The 18238-nt window shown below is 40.5% G+C and overlaps 1 protein-coding gene across 5 annotated transcripts in view; it reads right to left on the reverse strand.

Moving 5' to 3' along the window:
• LOC106561897 (APC regulator of WNT signaling pathway) overlaps positions 1-18007 on the reverse strand; it is a 57440-nt gene extending 39433 nt beyond the window's left edge. The window contains exon 1 of one of the 5 annotated variants that reach the window (XM_014126219.2): positions 17772-18007. Coding sequence is in view for 1 of the 5 variants with exons in the window: in XM_014126247.2 (XP_013981722.2) it covers positions 17772-17783 (12 nt within the window). In the remaining 4 variants the exon portion in view is untranslated. Of the gene's footprint in view, positions 1-548; positions 829-1511; positions 1690-17771 lie in introns of those variants that run through there. The other 4 variants (XM_014126247.2, XM_014126237.2, XM_014126256.2 and 1 more) reach the window with 4 other exon arrangements.
• Between the last annotated feature and the right edge of the window lie 231 nt (positions 18008-18238).

Genomic DNA, 18238 nt, shown 5'->3' on the forward strand with positions numbered 1-18238 from the left:
TATTTTATTTTACGAATATTCCAACCGACCAATACAATGTAGACTAATGCCCATCTGCACAATACACAAAAAGCTTGTAGGTAAAAAGAAAATAACATAAAAATCTAGAATCTTACCATGTCCACTCCCTCTGCATACTTAGCTATGCCCCCACAGAATTCAGCCCACTAAAAACCAGTCAGTAATATCACTAGAGAAAACAAAGCAACATTGAACAAAGCAAACCGCTAATAGCACTACCATATAACCTGTCAAATTTTGCATACAAAGGGTTTAAAGGGGGTGCGAGCAAGGAGAAGCAAAGGGGGAAAGAGCAAATGAAAGAACAACAGAGGGGGCTGAGGAAGAAGAGGACTGCCTCTTACTACCTCATGAATATTACATCAATGTTCTCAAAATGCATCCCCTGCTTAAATTGAGCAAATCCTACATTTTACCAGGTGATACACGCAGGTGCATTAAAATGAATAATGAAAAAGATCCACCTTGTGTAGGTCCATCAATAATGGTTTCCAATTCAGAGCCAATTCTCTCTGCATCCTACCTACCGTGTAAACGCCTTCCTCTCTCCAAATGAGAATTCCATCTTGACACGATAAAACAACCAGGCAGGCGCTCACATTTCCCTCTCGCCTGACACTGGCAGGGAATGTAGCACTACACTGGATGGATAAGGTTTTCTGTGTGTGTGACACTGTATGGTGGATACCCCCTAAGCAGATAGCTAGACCAGAAAAACCCTGCAGTCAGCTGCAGAGCGTCAAATGCCCTTCCCTTGACACCACAAAGAAACAGTAGGCAGCCACTTAGTGGCGTTAGCCTACACTTGGCCCAACTAACCCAGCGCTACACAGCACAATACAACCAGGGATTAACCAATGACGATGTCAACACAGACAACCACCGACAAACCAACCCCAAAGCAACCATACAGCATCCAGAGAAAGACAGCATTACACAGCCACAATGACATGTCTGCTTTGTTTGAGCATAACCGGTAGCTAGGCTAACTAGCAGAATCCTAAGGACCAGCCCACTCTTCTCCTCCACCATCTTAGTACACCACACACACCAGCAGGACTGATATTTTGGGCATTTGGCCATGAGCAGGTTCTCCTTCACCTCATTTTTCCAAATCTTCACTTGTTTTCCTTTTCTCCTCAAGCACAATGCAGGCCTTTTTTTAATTATTATTTTTTTTTTACACACAGGCCTTGCAGCGATGATAATGTGAGAGTAGAGAGGATACATGCAATGAATGCACATCCCCCACACCCTCCGTCCTCTTCCTCCCTCTCCCTGCCTCGCTCTCTGCCTCTCTCGTTCTCACCAACCAACCATCAAAACAAAAGGCTTAGTGGCTATGCCTCACTATTCACACTAGCAGCTCCCTGCCTGCCCCTAATCCCCATTAACAGACAGAATAAAAAAAAGTTTCTCTCCATTTTTTGTCCGTCATGGAAAGGAAGAGGGGAGTCTTTTAAAAAAAAACACAGAAAGGAAAACCTTACCCCATTTCGGTAGCAGTGACATTCTCCATCCCATCTCCCTCAACTGTGTCAGACGTTGAAAGCTCATCCAGCCAGCACCCGGTCACATGATCACCCGGTACAGCCAATCACCTGGCAGCGAGACCAGGGCCAGCCTTGTTTTGATGTTTCCGTGGTTGGTTCTGCAGTGACCGATGCTGGCTGGCTGGCTTCCAGCTCTGTGGCACAGCTGCTTCTTCTGGCAATTAGGGCTCTTTTTGTGAGGGGTGCTGGTGGGAGCCCCAGGCACAGGACAGCAGACCAGGGAGGGAGCGGGGTGATGGGGTGTGATGAGGGGGGTTGGAATGGCAGGTCAGAGAGCCCTGAAGGTCACACCACCGACCGGGGCGGAGGTTAGGAGGGGAGCAGGGGGAACCAATGCACAATGACAGCAGCACAAAACCGACCCCCAGAGAATCAATAATGACAAACACAAATATGGGGCAAACACACACAGGACCAAAATCAAACAATGATTTAACAACCTACACAATTGGGTTAACCCTCTAAGCTAATAGGAGATGGACTATTAGTTTATACATTATCCTGTTAACTTAGAGAAAGACAGACAGAAAGGATATAATGAACATGAAAACAATCCTATTTAAACAAATTAGCCTAGTGTTCAGATTTTTTGTTGTTGCCTAATGTCCCCTCCCACCCAAAAAAAAAAAGTTAAATCAAAAAAAGGGAGAAACATTGAATAGCCAAAGACCCAAAATAAAATGAAAATAACTCATCATTGACACTTTGCTAAACCCAACCAATCGCAACTCCCCGTTGGATCGCAACTGTTACTAAGCAGGCTCGGGTCTGACCAGCCTCAGACACGCTCCCGTTCCAAATGCAAGGAAGCTAATTAGGCAAGTGGCAAAATCTGAAACATATCAAAAAATGGTTTACATGGCTAAATAATTGATCAGTACACCAGGGGTACTTGCAACTAATTCCTGAAATGCAAAGCCTGATGGAGTATTTTTCTAATCTGAAATTATACTTTGGCTCCATTGTTTGCTAGCTGGGTTAGCTAGCTCAACTGGCCACAATTGAAATCAATGCCAATGCTACTTCGCTAATATAACTAGTTTTCTCCAAATGTGTGTTAGGTAGCCAAGTTTATTTATTTATATACACAGTTCAAGTCGGAAGTTTACATACACCTTAGCCAAATACATTTAAACTCAGTTTCACAATTCCTGACATTTAATCCCAGTAACAATTCCCTGTCTTAGGATCACCACTTTATTTTAAGAATGTGAAATGTCAGAATAATATTTGAGAGAATGATTTATTTCAGCTTTTATTTCTTGTTGGGTGAATTTTGGCCCAATCCTCTTTACAGAGGTGGTGCAACTGAGTCAGGTTTGTAGGCCTTACTCGCACACGCTTTTTCAGGTCTGCCCACAAATGTTCTATAGGATTGAGGTCAGGGCTTTGTGATCCACTCCAATACCTTGACTTTGTTGTCCTTAAGCCATTTTGCCACAACTTTGGAAGTATGCTTGGGGTCATTGTCCATTTGGAAGACCCATTTGCGACCAAGCTTTAACTTCCTGACTGATGTCTTGAGATGTTGCTTCAAAATATCCACATAATTGTCCTCCTCATGATGCCATCTATTTTGTGAAGTGCACCAGTCCCTCCTGCAGCAAAGCACCCCCACAACATGATGCTGCCACCCCCGTGCTTCACGGTTGGGATGGTGTTCATCGGCTTGCAAGCCTTCCCTTTTTCCTCCAAACATAACGATGGTCATTATGGCCAAACAGGTCTATTTTATTATTTTTTCATCAGACCAGAGGACATTTCTCCAAAAAGTATGATCTTTGTCCCCATGTGCAGTTGCAAACCGTAGTCTGGCTTTTTTATGGCTGTTTTGGAGCAGTGGCTTCTTCCTTGCTGAGTGGCCTTTCAGGTTATGTCGATATAGGACTCGTTTTACTGCGGATCTAGATTCTTTTGTACCGGTTTCCTCCAGCATCTTCACAAGGTCCTTTGCTGTTGTTCTGGGATTGATTTACAGAACGTGTCTCCTTCCTGAGCGATATGACAGCTGTGTGGTTCCATGGTGTTTATACTATTGTTTGTACAGATGAACGTGGTACCTTCAGTCGTTTGGAAATTGCTCCAAGGATGAACCAGACTTATGGAGGATTACAATTATTTAGAGGTCTTGGCTGATTTCTTTTGATTTTCCCATGATGTCAAGTATTGTATTTCAGTTAGGATCACCACTGTATTTTAAGAATGTGAAATGTCAGAATAATAGTAGAGATAATTATTTCTTTCAGCTTTTATTTCTTTCATCACATTCCCAGTGGGTCAGAAGTTTACATACACTCAATTAGTATTGGGTAGCATTGTCTTTAAATTGTTGAACTTGGGTCAAACGTGTCAGGTAGCCTTCCACAAGCTTCCACAATAAGTTGGGGGAATTTTAGCCCATTCCTCCTGACAGAGCTGGTGTAACTGAGTCAGGTTTGTAGGCCTCCTTGCTCGAGGACGCTTTTTCAGTTCTGCCCACTAATTTTCTAATGGAACTGAGGTCAGGGCTTTGTGATGGCCACTCCAATACCTTGACTTTGTTGTCCTTAACCTCTATGGGCTAGGTGGGACGCTAGCGTGCCACCCGTGGTGCACTCCATCAACAGCAGGTGCATTTCAAGAGCGGCAAATTTGAATCCAAATAAATGTCAAAATTCAAATTTTTCAAACATACAACTATTTTACACCCTTTGAAAGATAAACATCTCCTTAATCTAACCACATTTTACGATTTCAAAAAGGTTTTACGGCGAAAGCATAAATTTAGAGTATGTTAGGACAGTACATTTACAAGAGTTGTGTGTAATGTTTTGTCAAGTCAAAGACAGGGTCACCAAAACCATAAAACCAGCTAAAATGATGCACTAACCTTTTACAATCTCCATCAGATGACACTCCTAGGACATTATGTTAGACAATGCATGCATTTTTAGTTCTATCAAGTTCATATTTATATCCAAAAACAGCGTTTTACTATGGCATTGATGTTGAGGAAATCGTTTCCCTCCAATAACCGGCAGTCAAGTCAGCGTCACAAATTAAATAATTAAAATTAGAAAACATTGGTAAAATATTATATTGTCATTTAAAGAATTATAGATTTACATCTCTTGAACGCAATCAACTTGCCAGATTTAAAAATAACCTTACTGGGAAATCACACTTTGCAATAATCTGAGCACTGCGCCCAGAAAAATACGCGTTGCGATACAGACTAGACGTCATGTTGGGGAGATCTAAAATCGAAAATACTATGTAAATAATCCATTACCTTTGATTCTCTTCATCAGATGTCACTTCCAGGTATCACAGGTCCATAACGAATGTAGTTTTGTTCAAAAAAGCTCATCATTTATGTCCAAAAATCTCCGTCTTGTTAGCACATGATCTAAGCCAGCCGGACTTCTCGTCATGAACGAGGGGAAAAAATATATTTCCGTTCGTTCAAACATGTCAAACGTTGTATAGCATAAATCATTAGGGCCTTTTTTAACCAGAACATGAATAATATTCAAGGTGGACGAATGCATACTCTTTTATAACGTATTGGAACGAGGGTACCCAACATGAACTCGCGCGCCAGGTGTCTAATGGGACATCATCGTTCCATGGCTCTTGTTCGGTCAGATCTCCCTCCAGAAGACTCAAAACACTTTGTAAAGGCTGGTGACATCTAGTGGAAGCAATAGGAAGTGCCAAAATATTCCTAAGCCCCTGTGTTTTTCAATGGGATAGGTTTAAAGTCAATACAACACATCAGGTATCCACTTCCTGTCAGAAAATGTCTCAGGGTTTTGCCTGCCAAATGAGTTCTGTTATACTCACAGACACCATTCAAACAGTTTTAGAAACTTTAGAGTGTTTTCTATCCATATATAATAAGTATATGCATATTCTAGTTACTGGGTAGGATTAGTAACCAGATTAAGTCGGGTCCATTTTTTTTTATCCAGCCGTGCAAATGCTGCCCCCTAGCCCTAACAGGTTAAGCCATTTTGCCACAACTTTGGAAGTATGCTTGGGGCCATTGTCCATTTGGAAGACCCATTTGCGACCAAGCTTTAACTTCCTGAATGATGTCGAGATGTTGCTTCAATATAGCCACAATTTTCCTTTCACATGATGCCATATATTTTGTGAAGTGCACCTCCAAACATAACAATGGTCATTATGGCCAAACAGTTCTACTTTAAAAACAACTCCTTTTTGGCTAGCCACAGCAGTCAACTAGCTAGAAAAGGTAGCTGTTTAGCTTGCTAGCACATTCACTAATTTGTTTGTAACTTAAGCTAGTTTGCTACCACTTGCATTTGTCAAACTGTCAGAGAAACTACCAAGCAATGGCAAATAAGTCTAAAAACAACTTGAGGGCAAATAAATCAGATTTGACGGTTAAAACCGGTCACAATGCCAGGAATCAGATTTGTATCTTTTTTTTTTTTTAATGTGGCTTGAAATATCAGATGCGATGTGCTTTTTGGATGTTCAGACTGCAGGAAAAAGATCAGATTCTAATTGGATATGCATTTTTTGTTGTTGATTTGAGTCACTTCAAAATGCCAATGTGAACAAGACTGTTAGTAGCTTTGACTGCACGCTGGCAGTGCATTCAGAGCCATCCAGTGGCTAGCCACACTAAAAATGTAATTATCTTGTTAAGTAATTGTTGACAGTCCACCACAACATACCTGAGAGTCACCTGATTAGCAAGGGGTAGTCTGTTTAATTTTATTGTGTATTAAAAACAGTTTGAGATCATTGTTGTGGGGGTCTTCACTAGTTAGAATGGGGAAGGGGGCTCCCCAGGAAAATGTTGTCTGAGGTTGCAACAGTAACCAAGGGGGCGGGGCTTAGGGAAGAGTCAATTAAAGATAAAACCGTTTTCATTTGAAGGGTCAATTCTACTCTAGGGAGTCCTCTGTAAGCACTGAAATGGGTTCAGTCATTGTCTTCCAACAGGTGGCGTCACTGCCATGCGACGCTCATCCCTCAACCGACAGTGCTGGCGGAATCGTCACACTAGCTGAACAAGGTTCAGTAGGCCTTTATTAAAAATACCAGAATTTATACCATAACACTTTTTTCTAAATGTGAAAAAATGTCAACTGAGTAGATCAATACGTTTTCAATAAATACTTCACATAGTCCCATACCCAAAGATTTAGGGTGAGTGAATGTCTTGACTGACTGCTTGGAAGGTAGTCGCTAGCCTGGAATTCAAAATCCATTTCCCTATGAGATCTAACTTAAATAACAACAGTAGCCCGATACTCCACTTAATAGATCCCCATCATGTGAGTGGAGGAGCACAGAGAGAACACTGGACATCCCAGCCTTCACAGCAGGAACTGGTTTCAGGAGTCCTTTTGTCAGGAGCTCATATTACAACCAAGCAGAAAATAGTACTAGTAGTCTACTACACCAAAGGACATGAGCTATTTTAGTGTGGTATATTAAATGCTTCCTTCCTGAAAGTCAGCTGAGATTCTTCCCTGTCTCCTCCATCTTAGATTCACAGTACCATTCTAGAAGAGATTTCTTAAATCTCAATTAAAACAGCCAAGAAATGAAAACATCTGAATGAGCTTCTTGTTAGTGTTAAATCATAGCTACTCCTCAATGCTCACTCCGCTGTTCTTTCTACCTCCCTCTCACAATCTGAATAGATGCCCTGTATCACCAGAAAGAGAAAGAGGAGAAAAGAGAAAGAGGGGAAAAGGAAAAAGTGTTTCTGAATGCAGGTTTTTTCATGCAAATGAAGAATATTTGTGAAAGAGCCGGGGAAAGCCAGACGTTGACAGCCAGACGTTGACAGCCAGAGAACCCTTGTTGGCTGGCCTGGTCCCCTGCCCCCCTCTCACTGGTGGTGTTGTTGCCTTTACTAAAAATGTTCACACATCCATGGATGTGGGAAAAATGTTTCATTGACAATGTTCAATTCCAGACAACAAGCTAAAGATATCTGAGACAAAAACCTGAAAGTCCTCCCACCCAGCCAACTCAATTGTGGGGTACCAAAGTGCATAAGTAATTTCTATAAATTAGTCTATTCGTCAAGATACAAGCCTATGGCTTAACAATGCTAACACCTTCATTTCACATCACTGGTGCGAGTTTCAATAGGAGTAAATGTAATACACCAGAACCACGTCATGATAATATAAAGTAGTCATCTATAAAAATGGAAAGAACTTAATGCAATTAACATTATCCCCCGAATAGCTTGTGTGTGTGTTCACCAAAATAAGCCAGACAGGAGGAGGTGTGGCTGTTGAGATGACCACCAAGGTTACCAGATGGCGCAGAGAAGTGCAACTCATTGGGCCCTCCAGACATTCTACATATGTTCTTTTCCACTACCAACACACCTGATTCAACTAGTCAATATGAATCAGGTGTGCCTGTGGTCGAATTGAACAAATATGTGGAAAGGCCAGCAAGGAGTTTTCGAAGAACTCTGTTGGGAAACACACAACGCAAGAAGTGCTTGACGTTGAACAGCGAGCGAGGCAACGGAGCAGAAAAACAACACTTAACATATATTGACCCTAGAAGTGCAATGCCCTCAATGTACTAACCCCAAGATGTTTACAACCACTTCTGTATTAAAATCTTCCTCCATCATTCCTTCCTTTGTTTACATAATCTATTAATTTTCCTACTACGCCACTGTAGCACAGTTTCTGTTAAAATGTGGCACTGGACATTTGACCAGCAGCAATTTTCTTTACCGGACATTTAAGAAATTTACCAGACCCATATGCATTGGTTGTGTAACCGGATTAGGGCGTACACCCACTGTTTTCAGAATGACAGAAATCACATTTAGTTTATGGTAATTCATCTTAAGAGAACATGCAACGGCGTGAGTCATTCTTACCGAATTCCGATGAGTAATTTGAAGATGTTAGAATACATATGCGGGGCGTCAATAAGGCTAGGGGAAGCTAAGCTTTCCCTAAAGTAAATTGCCAAAATGATAGCTTACTCCTGTCTATAAAGAAATACAAATAATTCAAAATAGGCTACTATACCAGAAAGCATGCTTTGGCCACAGAGGATAATTAATTAAAAAAATATGTTTGCTGTTGATTGTTTTTAATTGCGTAACTGAGTCGGAAGGGCTGCAGCAAATACTAAATAGATGATTGTTGAGTTGCGACTGTCAGCGAAATTAATAGAGACCCTGCCAGGAATATCACAATATTGAAAAATACAAATCTTGGAAAAACAGTTCGAAAAACAAATGGATATTGCTGTAAAGAGAAGACAATGAAAAGACTACAATTTGTCTTTAAGTTAGCGAAAAGTACCAGCAGAGAAAAATCGGCCATATCCCCACTGAGTGTGCATATTCACCATCTTTATCATTGGTTAAGTGCCACATTTGTTTTTGGAAAAATATTTCCTCCTCTGGGTTAGATGGAAGTCATCTTGTATTTGTCTCCCCCTCTCCCCCTCCTCCCGCCCACCATCGTAAATAAGTCTGCAAATGCAAGCATACATGAAATGCTTTATTATAAAGGTGCATTTATGGTGAAAATTACCTTCCCCAAAATTGAAACCCACACGCCACCTTTGTTAGAATAACTGCCCATATTTACTTACCTCAAGCAACAATACTGTGATCAGGGGCATGCAACTATACACAGTTGAAGTCATTAAAACTCGTTTTTTCAAACACTTCACACATTTCTTGTTTAACAAACTATAGTTTTGGCAAGTCAGTTAGGACATCTACTTTGTGCATGACAAGTAATTTTTCCAACAATTGTTTAGACAGATTATTTCACTGTATCACAATTCCAGTGTGTCAGAAGTTAACACACATTAGGTTGACTGTGCCTTTAAACAGCTTGGAAAATTACAGAAAATGTTGTCATGGCTTTAGAAGCTTCTGATAGGCTAATTGACATAATTTGAGTTAATTGGAGGTGTACCTGTGGATGTATTTGAAGGCCTACCTTCAAACTCAGTGCATTTTTGCTTGACATCATGAGAAAATCAAAAGAAATCAGCCAAGACCTCAGAAAAATAATTGTAGACCACCACAAGTCTGGTTCGTCCTTGGGAGCAATTTCCAAACGCCTGAAGGTACCACGTTCATCTGTACAAACAACAGTACGCAAGTATAAACACCACGGGACCACGCAGCCGTTCCTGCTCAGAAAGGAGACACGCTCTGTCTCCTAGAGATGAAGGTACTTTGGTGCGAAAAGTGCAAATCAATCCCAGAACAAGAGGAAAGGACCTTGACAAGATGCTGGAGGAAACCGGTACAAAAGCATCTATATCCGCAGTAAAACGAGTCCTATATCGACATAACCTGAAAGGCCGCTCAGCAAGGAAGAAGCCACTGCTCCAACACTGCCATAAAAAAGAGAAAGAGAAATTTCCTGTGGTCTGATGAAGAAAAAAATAGAACTGTTTGGCTATAAATCACCATCGTTATGTTTGGGAGGAAAACGGGGAGGCTTGCAAGCCGAAGAACACCATCCCAACCATGAAGCACGGGGGTGGCATTGTTATGTTGTTGGGGTGCTTTGCTGCAGGAGGGACTGGTGCACTTTACAAAATAGATGGCATCACGAGGCAGGAAAATTATGTGGATATATTGAAGCAACATCTCAAGACATCAGTCAGGATGTTAAAGCTTGGTCTCAAATGGGTCTTCCAAATGGACAATGACCCAAAGCATACTTCCAAAGTTGTGGCAAAATGGCTTAAGGACAACAAAGTCAAGGTATTGGAGTGGCCATCACAAAGCCCTGACCTCAACCCTATAGAACATTTGTGGGCAGAACTGAAAATCGTGTGTGAGCAAGGAGGCCTACAAACCTGACTCAGTTACACCAGCTCTGTCAGGAGGAATGGGCCAAAATTCACCCAACTTATTGTGGGAAGCTTGTGGAAGGATACCCAAAACGTTTGAGTTAAACAATTTAAAGGCAATGCTACCAAATACTAATTGAGTGTGTGTAAACGTCTGACCCACTGGGAATGTGATGAAAGAAATAAAAGCTGAAAATCATTCTCTCTACTATTATTCTGACATTTCACATTCTTAAAATAAAGTGGTGATCCTAACTGACCTAAGACAGGGATTGTTTTACTAGGATTAAATGTCAGGAATTGTGAAAAACTGAGTTTAAATGTATTTGGCTAAGGTGCATGTAAACTTCCAACTTCAACTGTATATATATTTATTCGGCAGAAAATAGCTTCCTTTTCATCGGAAGTGCAACGCTATTTGGCTAGCAGCCACACAAGTAAATGAACTTACAATAAAAAAGCAAAGTATTTTTTGCAAAAACTATGCATGGCCAATTCTAATGTTTATCATCAAAAGAATGTAGCCAGCTACATTTCCAAATCTAATGTTTTGCTTGAACTTAATCTTGTATTTTACCAGAGAAAATTAGCTACACAGTCAGCTGAATTCTCATCTGAGTGGAGAAGTGCAACTAAAGCCCAAAATGAGTCTTGATGTGGAGTAGAAATTGCAATAAGCCTTTTAGATCTGCATTTACAAAACACAGTAAGATTTATGCCTTTTAATACAAATTTTTACGTGAAAAAAAAACAACCCCTGGCATTGCGCACAAATTTTGGATCCATAATGCAATTAGCGGGAAAACACCATTGTGTGCCGTTTCATGTGAGAGTAAAATATCAGTCAGAAATGTATAAAGAGGGGAGATCTAAATATGCAACAAGCATTGGTTGCTAATATGACTAGAATTGTGCCTTTGGCTACTAGACAATGAAAGAAAGTTGATTTGAAAACCAACAGAACATGAGAGAAAAAGGCTTCTGGTTTAAATGGCATATGGAAGTCTTTATAAAATAATTGCCTGCAGGTTTGGTTAGATTTTGGCTAGGCTACTTTGAAGCAAGTTAAGACGTGCCTCAATATGCAATAAAACGTTCAGGTTTCAAACAATTAAGCATATGTTTTTAAAATGCAGACTGCCTCCGGCTCATTACAAAGTGGTGTATGACGCCTAGTTGCCTATGCACTAGAATGGCGAATCGGAAGCGTGCTACTGGTAGGGATGTCAAATGTTCAGTCTGCTGCATAGATCCTATGGATGCGCTAGTCTAGAGCACCTGGTTAAATTGTGCTTAGGAAAAAAAAAATTACATCTCTAAATGGTTAAACGAATGAAAAATGTGATTATTGAAAAATTGTGAGTTTGCTTCATCATACTATCATCTTAAATTAAGATGAATTATTTTTGCCATATCTATTTAACATGTGTTACACAAATTGGGGCAGCAGGTAGCCTAGTGGTTGGAGCGTTGGGCCAGTAACCGAAAGGTTGCTGGATTGAATCCCCGAGCGACAAGGTAAAAATCTGTCGTTCTGCCCCTGAACAAGGCAGTTAACCCACTGTTCCTTTGTAAACCATCATTGTAAATAAGAATTTGTTTGACTAAATTGCCTAGTTAAATAAAGGTTAAATAAAACCAAAAAATGCACAAGTTGACGGTTTTCAACCACATCGAATTTTGGTTTATAGCCAACACGACGACAAGATCAATATCTTGGTTTTGTTCTGTTGATTTTATTATGCACACACTGGGGGGTTCACAGGACTTAGAATGCAGCAATCATTTTCTTTCTCAAATGGCACAGATAATTCGAGGCGGTCTATTTCAGATGCCTCCCAAAATCAACATCCCCCATTCAAAAAGCCTTCAAAAAGTTCACCAACCGTGTATTGATTATTCCAAGTTTCTGTGTGGCCTTTGAATAGTTTAAACTAACCTACACCAAACATTAACCCCTTTTCTATTGATTTCAGTGTGAGGTCTATGGAAGTGATTAACTAAAAGTTGGCAACCCAAGGGTTCGATACTGTGCCCAAAACGGTCGCATTTGCGACCATTTGACTCACATTTGGCAGCGGGATTTTTTGGTTTGTAATAATCATATTTTTAATCCAGGCATTATAATCTATAAAAAGTGGATTAGCAAAGCTGTTCTTTATGTTGATTATCACACGCGCACAAAGCCTATAGATCAGGGGAACTCAAGTACTATTTCAGAAGGTACGGTCACAAAAATATCCTAGGTGGCAAAGGTCCGGATGGATATAGTCATTTAATGGCTTAGTAACAAACCCCCACCTCGCAACCCCAAATGGTTCAAACCCCTCTTGTTGGCAGAGAAAAATGTTGCAGTTTTAAAGTTAAATTATTCTACACATTTTGCATGGGGCACAGATTCGTTTTGCTGTTTTAAAGCTAATTTCCTGCAATTCCACAAATGTTTTGATTTGTGGATTTATATGATACCAGGGGTCGAAGCCCGACCAAATCACCAGTAGGAGTAGGAAAGATGTTCCAAATTACGACATCTACCAGTAAATGCTAAGGCAAGAATATGTATGCAAACCAGGCATCTAAAAAGTTCCAAGTTTTGGTTGAATATTTGGAATGCGCAATTCAGTTATCATGGTCCTAGAAAAGTCATTGAAGTCATGGTAGCCGATTTATAAGTTCTACTGCTCTAATATAATTATTCTGCAATTTCATTTCTGATCTGTTTGAGAGATGTAGGCGCTTTCGTGTGTTTTCCCTCATTTGAAATTTTGTTGCGGTAAAACCCATGTGTGGATATATTATGAGCAAAACAATATTGAAATGTCTTCAACTTGGTTTTCAATACAAAGCGTTACATAACAAAGGACACCCGGCTTTTGGTCACTTTCTCGCTTTAATGTTACAATAATCTTAAAATGGCGAGACTGACTTGCTACCACAGACAGGACTTCATTAGCGTGTTTGTGTCTGGAGTATGCTGTCTATTTAGTCAAGCAACGCACACATTGACATTTTAGAATGTAAAAATGTGAATGCCATTGGGTAGGCCTATTAACAAGAGCATTATTCTTAAAGTTTTGATGCAGATTTTTTTGCATACATTTGGGGAGTTCTCTTCTCTATAGGCCATTACAAAAATACAATATAAAATGTCGGTCCTTAAATTACAATTAAGTGCTTGAAAAACTATTTGAAAGTCCTTGAATTTGACTTGACAATGTCTGTATTAGCCCTGTATAGGCTACTTGTTCATCCTGCAAATGAAAGAAAACCTCCTGTTATTGAAATTATGCACGCATCATTCGCTTTCCTGTCAGAGCTTGATCCAGGCCAGTATTTTTGTTTTTCTCACCTCCATTCAGGCCAGTAGCTTTCAGTTGACACTGGCCCAGTGTGCCACTGGTAAATTTACCTGAACGTCGAGCCCTGTGAGCCTGTATGTCTACCATTTTGTGCAGCCATTAGGCTATCATTAACATCGCTAACTGTTTTCAAGTAGACGGAAAGGAAATTAAAAAGGTAACGACAAAGTAGCTTATGACTACCTTGCAGAATAATGATTATTTGCATCAATCCAGTGGCCATTTGTTTAGAAAAATCCATCACATGTGCACTACAAAAACACTGCTCGCCAAACTGACTGGCTGGTGTGCATCTGAATTAAACAGTTTATTTTCTGTTACAGTAAATCTATCCAAATTAGGTTTGGGCAGTATACCAAGGATTTAGAAGTAGCCACAGGATGGTTTTTCCAATACCATTGAAACTACAGTATTTCTGAACTTTTGTAGCTATTTAAGTAAATACTTGCAGTCAACTTGTGCAATGTGTTAAAAGATAAAGCAGATTGCATTCTTCATTTCAACTGTCACATTATGTTACATTATGAAGCTTAAGTAGTTCCCCTGAACGGTTGAGCCATTCGCGTGTTTGTAAATAGCACAACGAGAGAAAGTGGGTCCAGCTGTGTATTGACTGGGGTCTCGGTTTATATTGAAAGTCAGTGTTTTTTTTGCTTCAATAGCGTGACCAGGGACATGCAACTAGAGTTATCCTTCACAGAAAATACATTTGAGTATCACATTTGGCCGAAAATTGCTTCGGTTATATCAGATAACAGAAGGTCAACGCTATTTGGCTAGCAGCCAGAGTAAATGAACTTACAATGAAAAAGGTATTTTTTTCAAGTGATGCCTGGCCATCATATTTCTAATGTTTAGGCCTATCATAGAAAGAATGTAGCCAGCTACATTTGCAAATGTTTTGCTTAAAGTTTCTTGCATTTTACTGGAGAAAAATAGGCTGGTTAGAATGAGAAAAGTACAAGCGAAAAGTAGCTACACAACAGTCAGCGCGCTGTCTGCTGATAGAATGCCCATTTGTGATTTCTCATCGAGTTTAGAAGCGCAACCGAAGCACAAAATGAGTTTGATGCGAAGCAGATTACAACAAAAAGCATTTTATATCTGCATTTACAAAACACAGCAAGCTATTTATGTGTTCTTTTCCCCCCACCCCAGAACTCTGCGTTAACACAGCTATCTAAGTAAGTAAGTGGCTGAATGAATAAGGTGACGGGGCATCATATTGTGTTAAATTTCTAACATGTTTGTGAAGTCAAAGCCCTTTGGATGGGTTATTTGTACAGCTGCCACTGACTTGATTTCCTTGTGTTTTTTGGGGGGGTTTTCGCCTCTCTGCTCATATGATCCTCCCCCATCTTCTCTAAGGAAAGCAGGCAGGCCCGTTGCCCTAGCGACTTCAGACTCCACACAGACACGGCGTGTAGACATGCTGCTGGAGAGCCAGTAATGCTCTTCCTTCAGACAAGCTTGTCAAAACTTCATTTGCACAATGCCTCTCGTTCATATCCGCTTGCAAAATGTCCAAACTCACCAAAAATGACATGACAGTCGGTAGCTCCTACCGACACCGAACAAAAATATAAACTCAACATGCAACAACTTTAAAGATGCAGTTTATATTAGGAAATAAGTGAATTTATATAAAGGCCCTAATCTATGGATTTCACAACATACGTTAAAAAAAGTAGGGCGTGGAGCAGAAAACCAGTCAGTATCTGGTGTGACCACAATTTGCCTCATGCACCACGACACATTTCCTTCACATATAGTTGTTCACGCTGTTGATTGTGGCCTGTGGAATGTTGTCCCACTCCTCAATGGCTGTGCGAAGTTGGTGGATATTGTCTGGAACTGGAACACGCCGTCGTAAACGATTCATCCAGAGCATCTCAAACATGCTCAAAGGGTGAAATGTCTGGTGAGTAGGCAGGCCATGGGAGAAGTTGGACATTTTCAGCTTCCAGGAATTTTGTACAGATCCTTGCGACATGGGGCTGTGCATTATCATGCTGAAATATGAGGGGATGGCGGCGGATGAATGGCAAGACAATAGGCCTCAGGATTGTCACGGTATCTCTGTGCATTCAAATTGCCATTGATATAATGCAATTGTGTTCATTATCTGTAGCTTATGCCTGATCATACCCCCCCCACCGCGGGGTACTCTGTTCCCAACGTTGACATCAGTAAACCACTTGCCCTCAACAATACAAGTGGTCTGCGGTTGTGAGGCCGGTTGGACGTACTGCCAAATTCTCTAAACTATGTTGGAGGCGGCTTATGGTAGAGAAATTAACATAGCATTTTTTGACAACAGCCCTGGTGGACATTCCTGCAGTAAGCATACCAATTGCACGCGCCCTCAAAACTTGAGACATCTGTGGCATTGCACATTTTAGAGTGGCCTGTGAAATGATCATGCTGTTTAATCAGCTTCTTGATCTTGGCAAAGGATAAAAACTAACAGGGATGGAAACAAATTTCTGCTCAAAACTTGAGCGAAATAAGTTTTTTGTGCATATGGAACATTTCTAGAATATTTTATTTCAACTCATGAAACATGGGACTAACACTTTACATGTTTATATTTTGATTCAGTGTATACATGTATAACTTTATGAGCTAGATTGCCTGTCTCTGCAATTGATTTATTTTTGCCATGGAAATTTGCTATGACTTATGCTAATTTCTGGGGGTGGTTTTGGTGCCCCCTTGTGTACTAAACCAGTCATACAGTAAATCCCAGGGTGCAAGGAGGACGTATGACAATGTGAAAATCTGAAAACCGCCCAACCCTAATCCATGTAAGAACACAATGGCATGCCAATTTAAAAGATGGCTAGTCATTATTAGCCTGGTTTAGTATGAAATGCAGGCACATTAAGGGACACAGGCCAGGTTAACATCAATTATTATTTTTAAATATATACAAAAATTGGTGCCACCAACTGAAACTGAAAGTGTCAAAAGTTAGTGTAGAATTCTGGACACACTTGAATCAAAATGCAACACTTCAAAATGTAGCTACAAATTGTCCTCTAACTAGTGACATACACATTATTCCTAGATTCCGTGTGGTTTTTGAGCGGTGTTCATTTTAAAACAGGACATGCAACCGTTTTTGTGACCACTGTATGAAGATGCAACATTCCAAAATGTATCAGATTTTTCTGCAGGTTGTCCTCTAACTAGTGATGTAAAAATATCTCCAGTTTCCATGTGGTTTTTGAATAGTGGTAGTTTCATAACGGTTCTGTGCGGTTGTCCTTCTGCTACACAAAAATGTACAAATATCAACAGGTAGTGTTTACCCAGCTTTAAATTCAATATTGATGCAATTCACATGTGACAAACACTTGCACAATATGGCCGAGCCTAGCCGAAACCACAGACTGAATGGCAAACACCTCCAGCTGATCACCTAAACGAGTTTCCCTGCCTACTGGATACAAAGTAGAAAGCCAGACAAAGTTTGTGGAACGTAAAGTAAGCGTGGCAAATTGAAACATAACATTGTAGCAAGTTCTTCGAACACAGACACACTTTAACAGACTCGTGACAGTCAATTGGAAACTTTCAAATAATGTACTGCACTGAACGCTGCTCGGTTATTTAAAAATATATTTAATGCACTTCAAAATGTGGGCAGCTTGCCCACAAAAGTGCAGTCCTCTTCTTTGCTGCATTCCTGACAACTTGCAGTAGCCTGGGATAAATGTAGGCTACTGTACATCAGAAGCTAGCACGCAAACTAAACTGAGAACTTTTATGCCAGCTCCTTTTCATAGCCATGCTCAAAATAGTTTACATGAGTTCGAGTCCTACTCGGTTGAAAAGGCGTACCGGAGGTACTTGTTGCGTTGCCAGATTAATGTGCAGTTTTGTTCCAATCAAAACAACAGGCTGCCTCCTAGCTAATGAGTAATGTTGGCAGATTATTCGCCAACTAATGAACTAAAATAGCTAGCTCGCGAGCTAACATTTAGCCTAGGTAAATTCTTACCTGTAACAACATTCGCTCCTCTCTGCACCAATACGTGTATAGAGACGCACTCCAGGGTGAAAAGTCCCCTATTGAAACCGCGAAACTAACTTTACACGAGGGTCCATTATAAACGTTGCTACACACTCTTCAGACTCTAAGTAAACTTTTTCTTTTGTGTCTTCCTCAGTTTTTTTTTTTCTTCGTACGCTTGCTTCCTTCGTTATGCTATGTTGTCTGTACTGTCAGCATGCGCGCATGCTTGATGATGACGCGCAAAGGGTACCCGCCCTCAGGCGGTGAGAAAGAAAACAACATCTGAGATTGACTTTGTTTACAGATAAGCAGTGTTTACATTTTTCTTGTCTATCTGATATCTGTGTGGTCAGAAAGAAAATGTGAAGCCTAGGCCTACCAGTTTACTTGATTTAAATATGGCACTAGGCCTACTGACCCACTTTCAGCGAAAGTCATTGAAAGCATGTAGG

Source organism: Salmo salar, chromosome ssa01 (genome assembly GCF_905237065.1).
Source record: "Salmo salar chromosome ssa01, Ssal_v3.1, whole genome shotgun sequence".
Taxonomy (NCBI): Eukaryota; Metazoa; Chordata; class Actinopteri; order Salmoniformes; family Salmonidae; genus Salmo; species Salmo salar.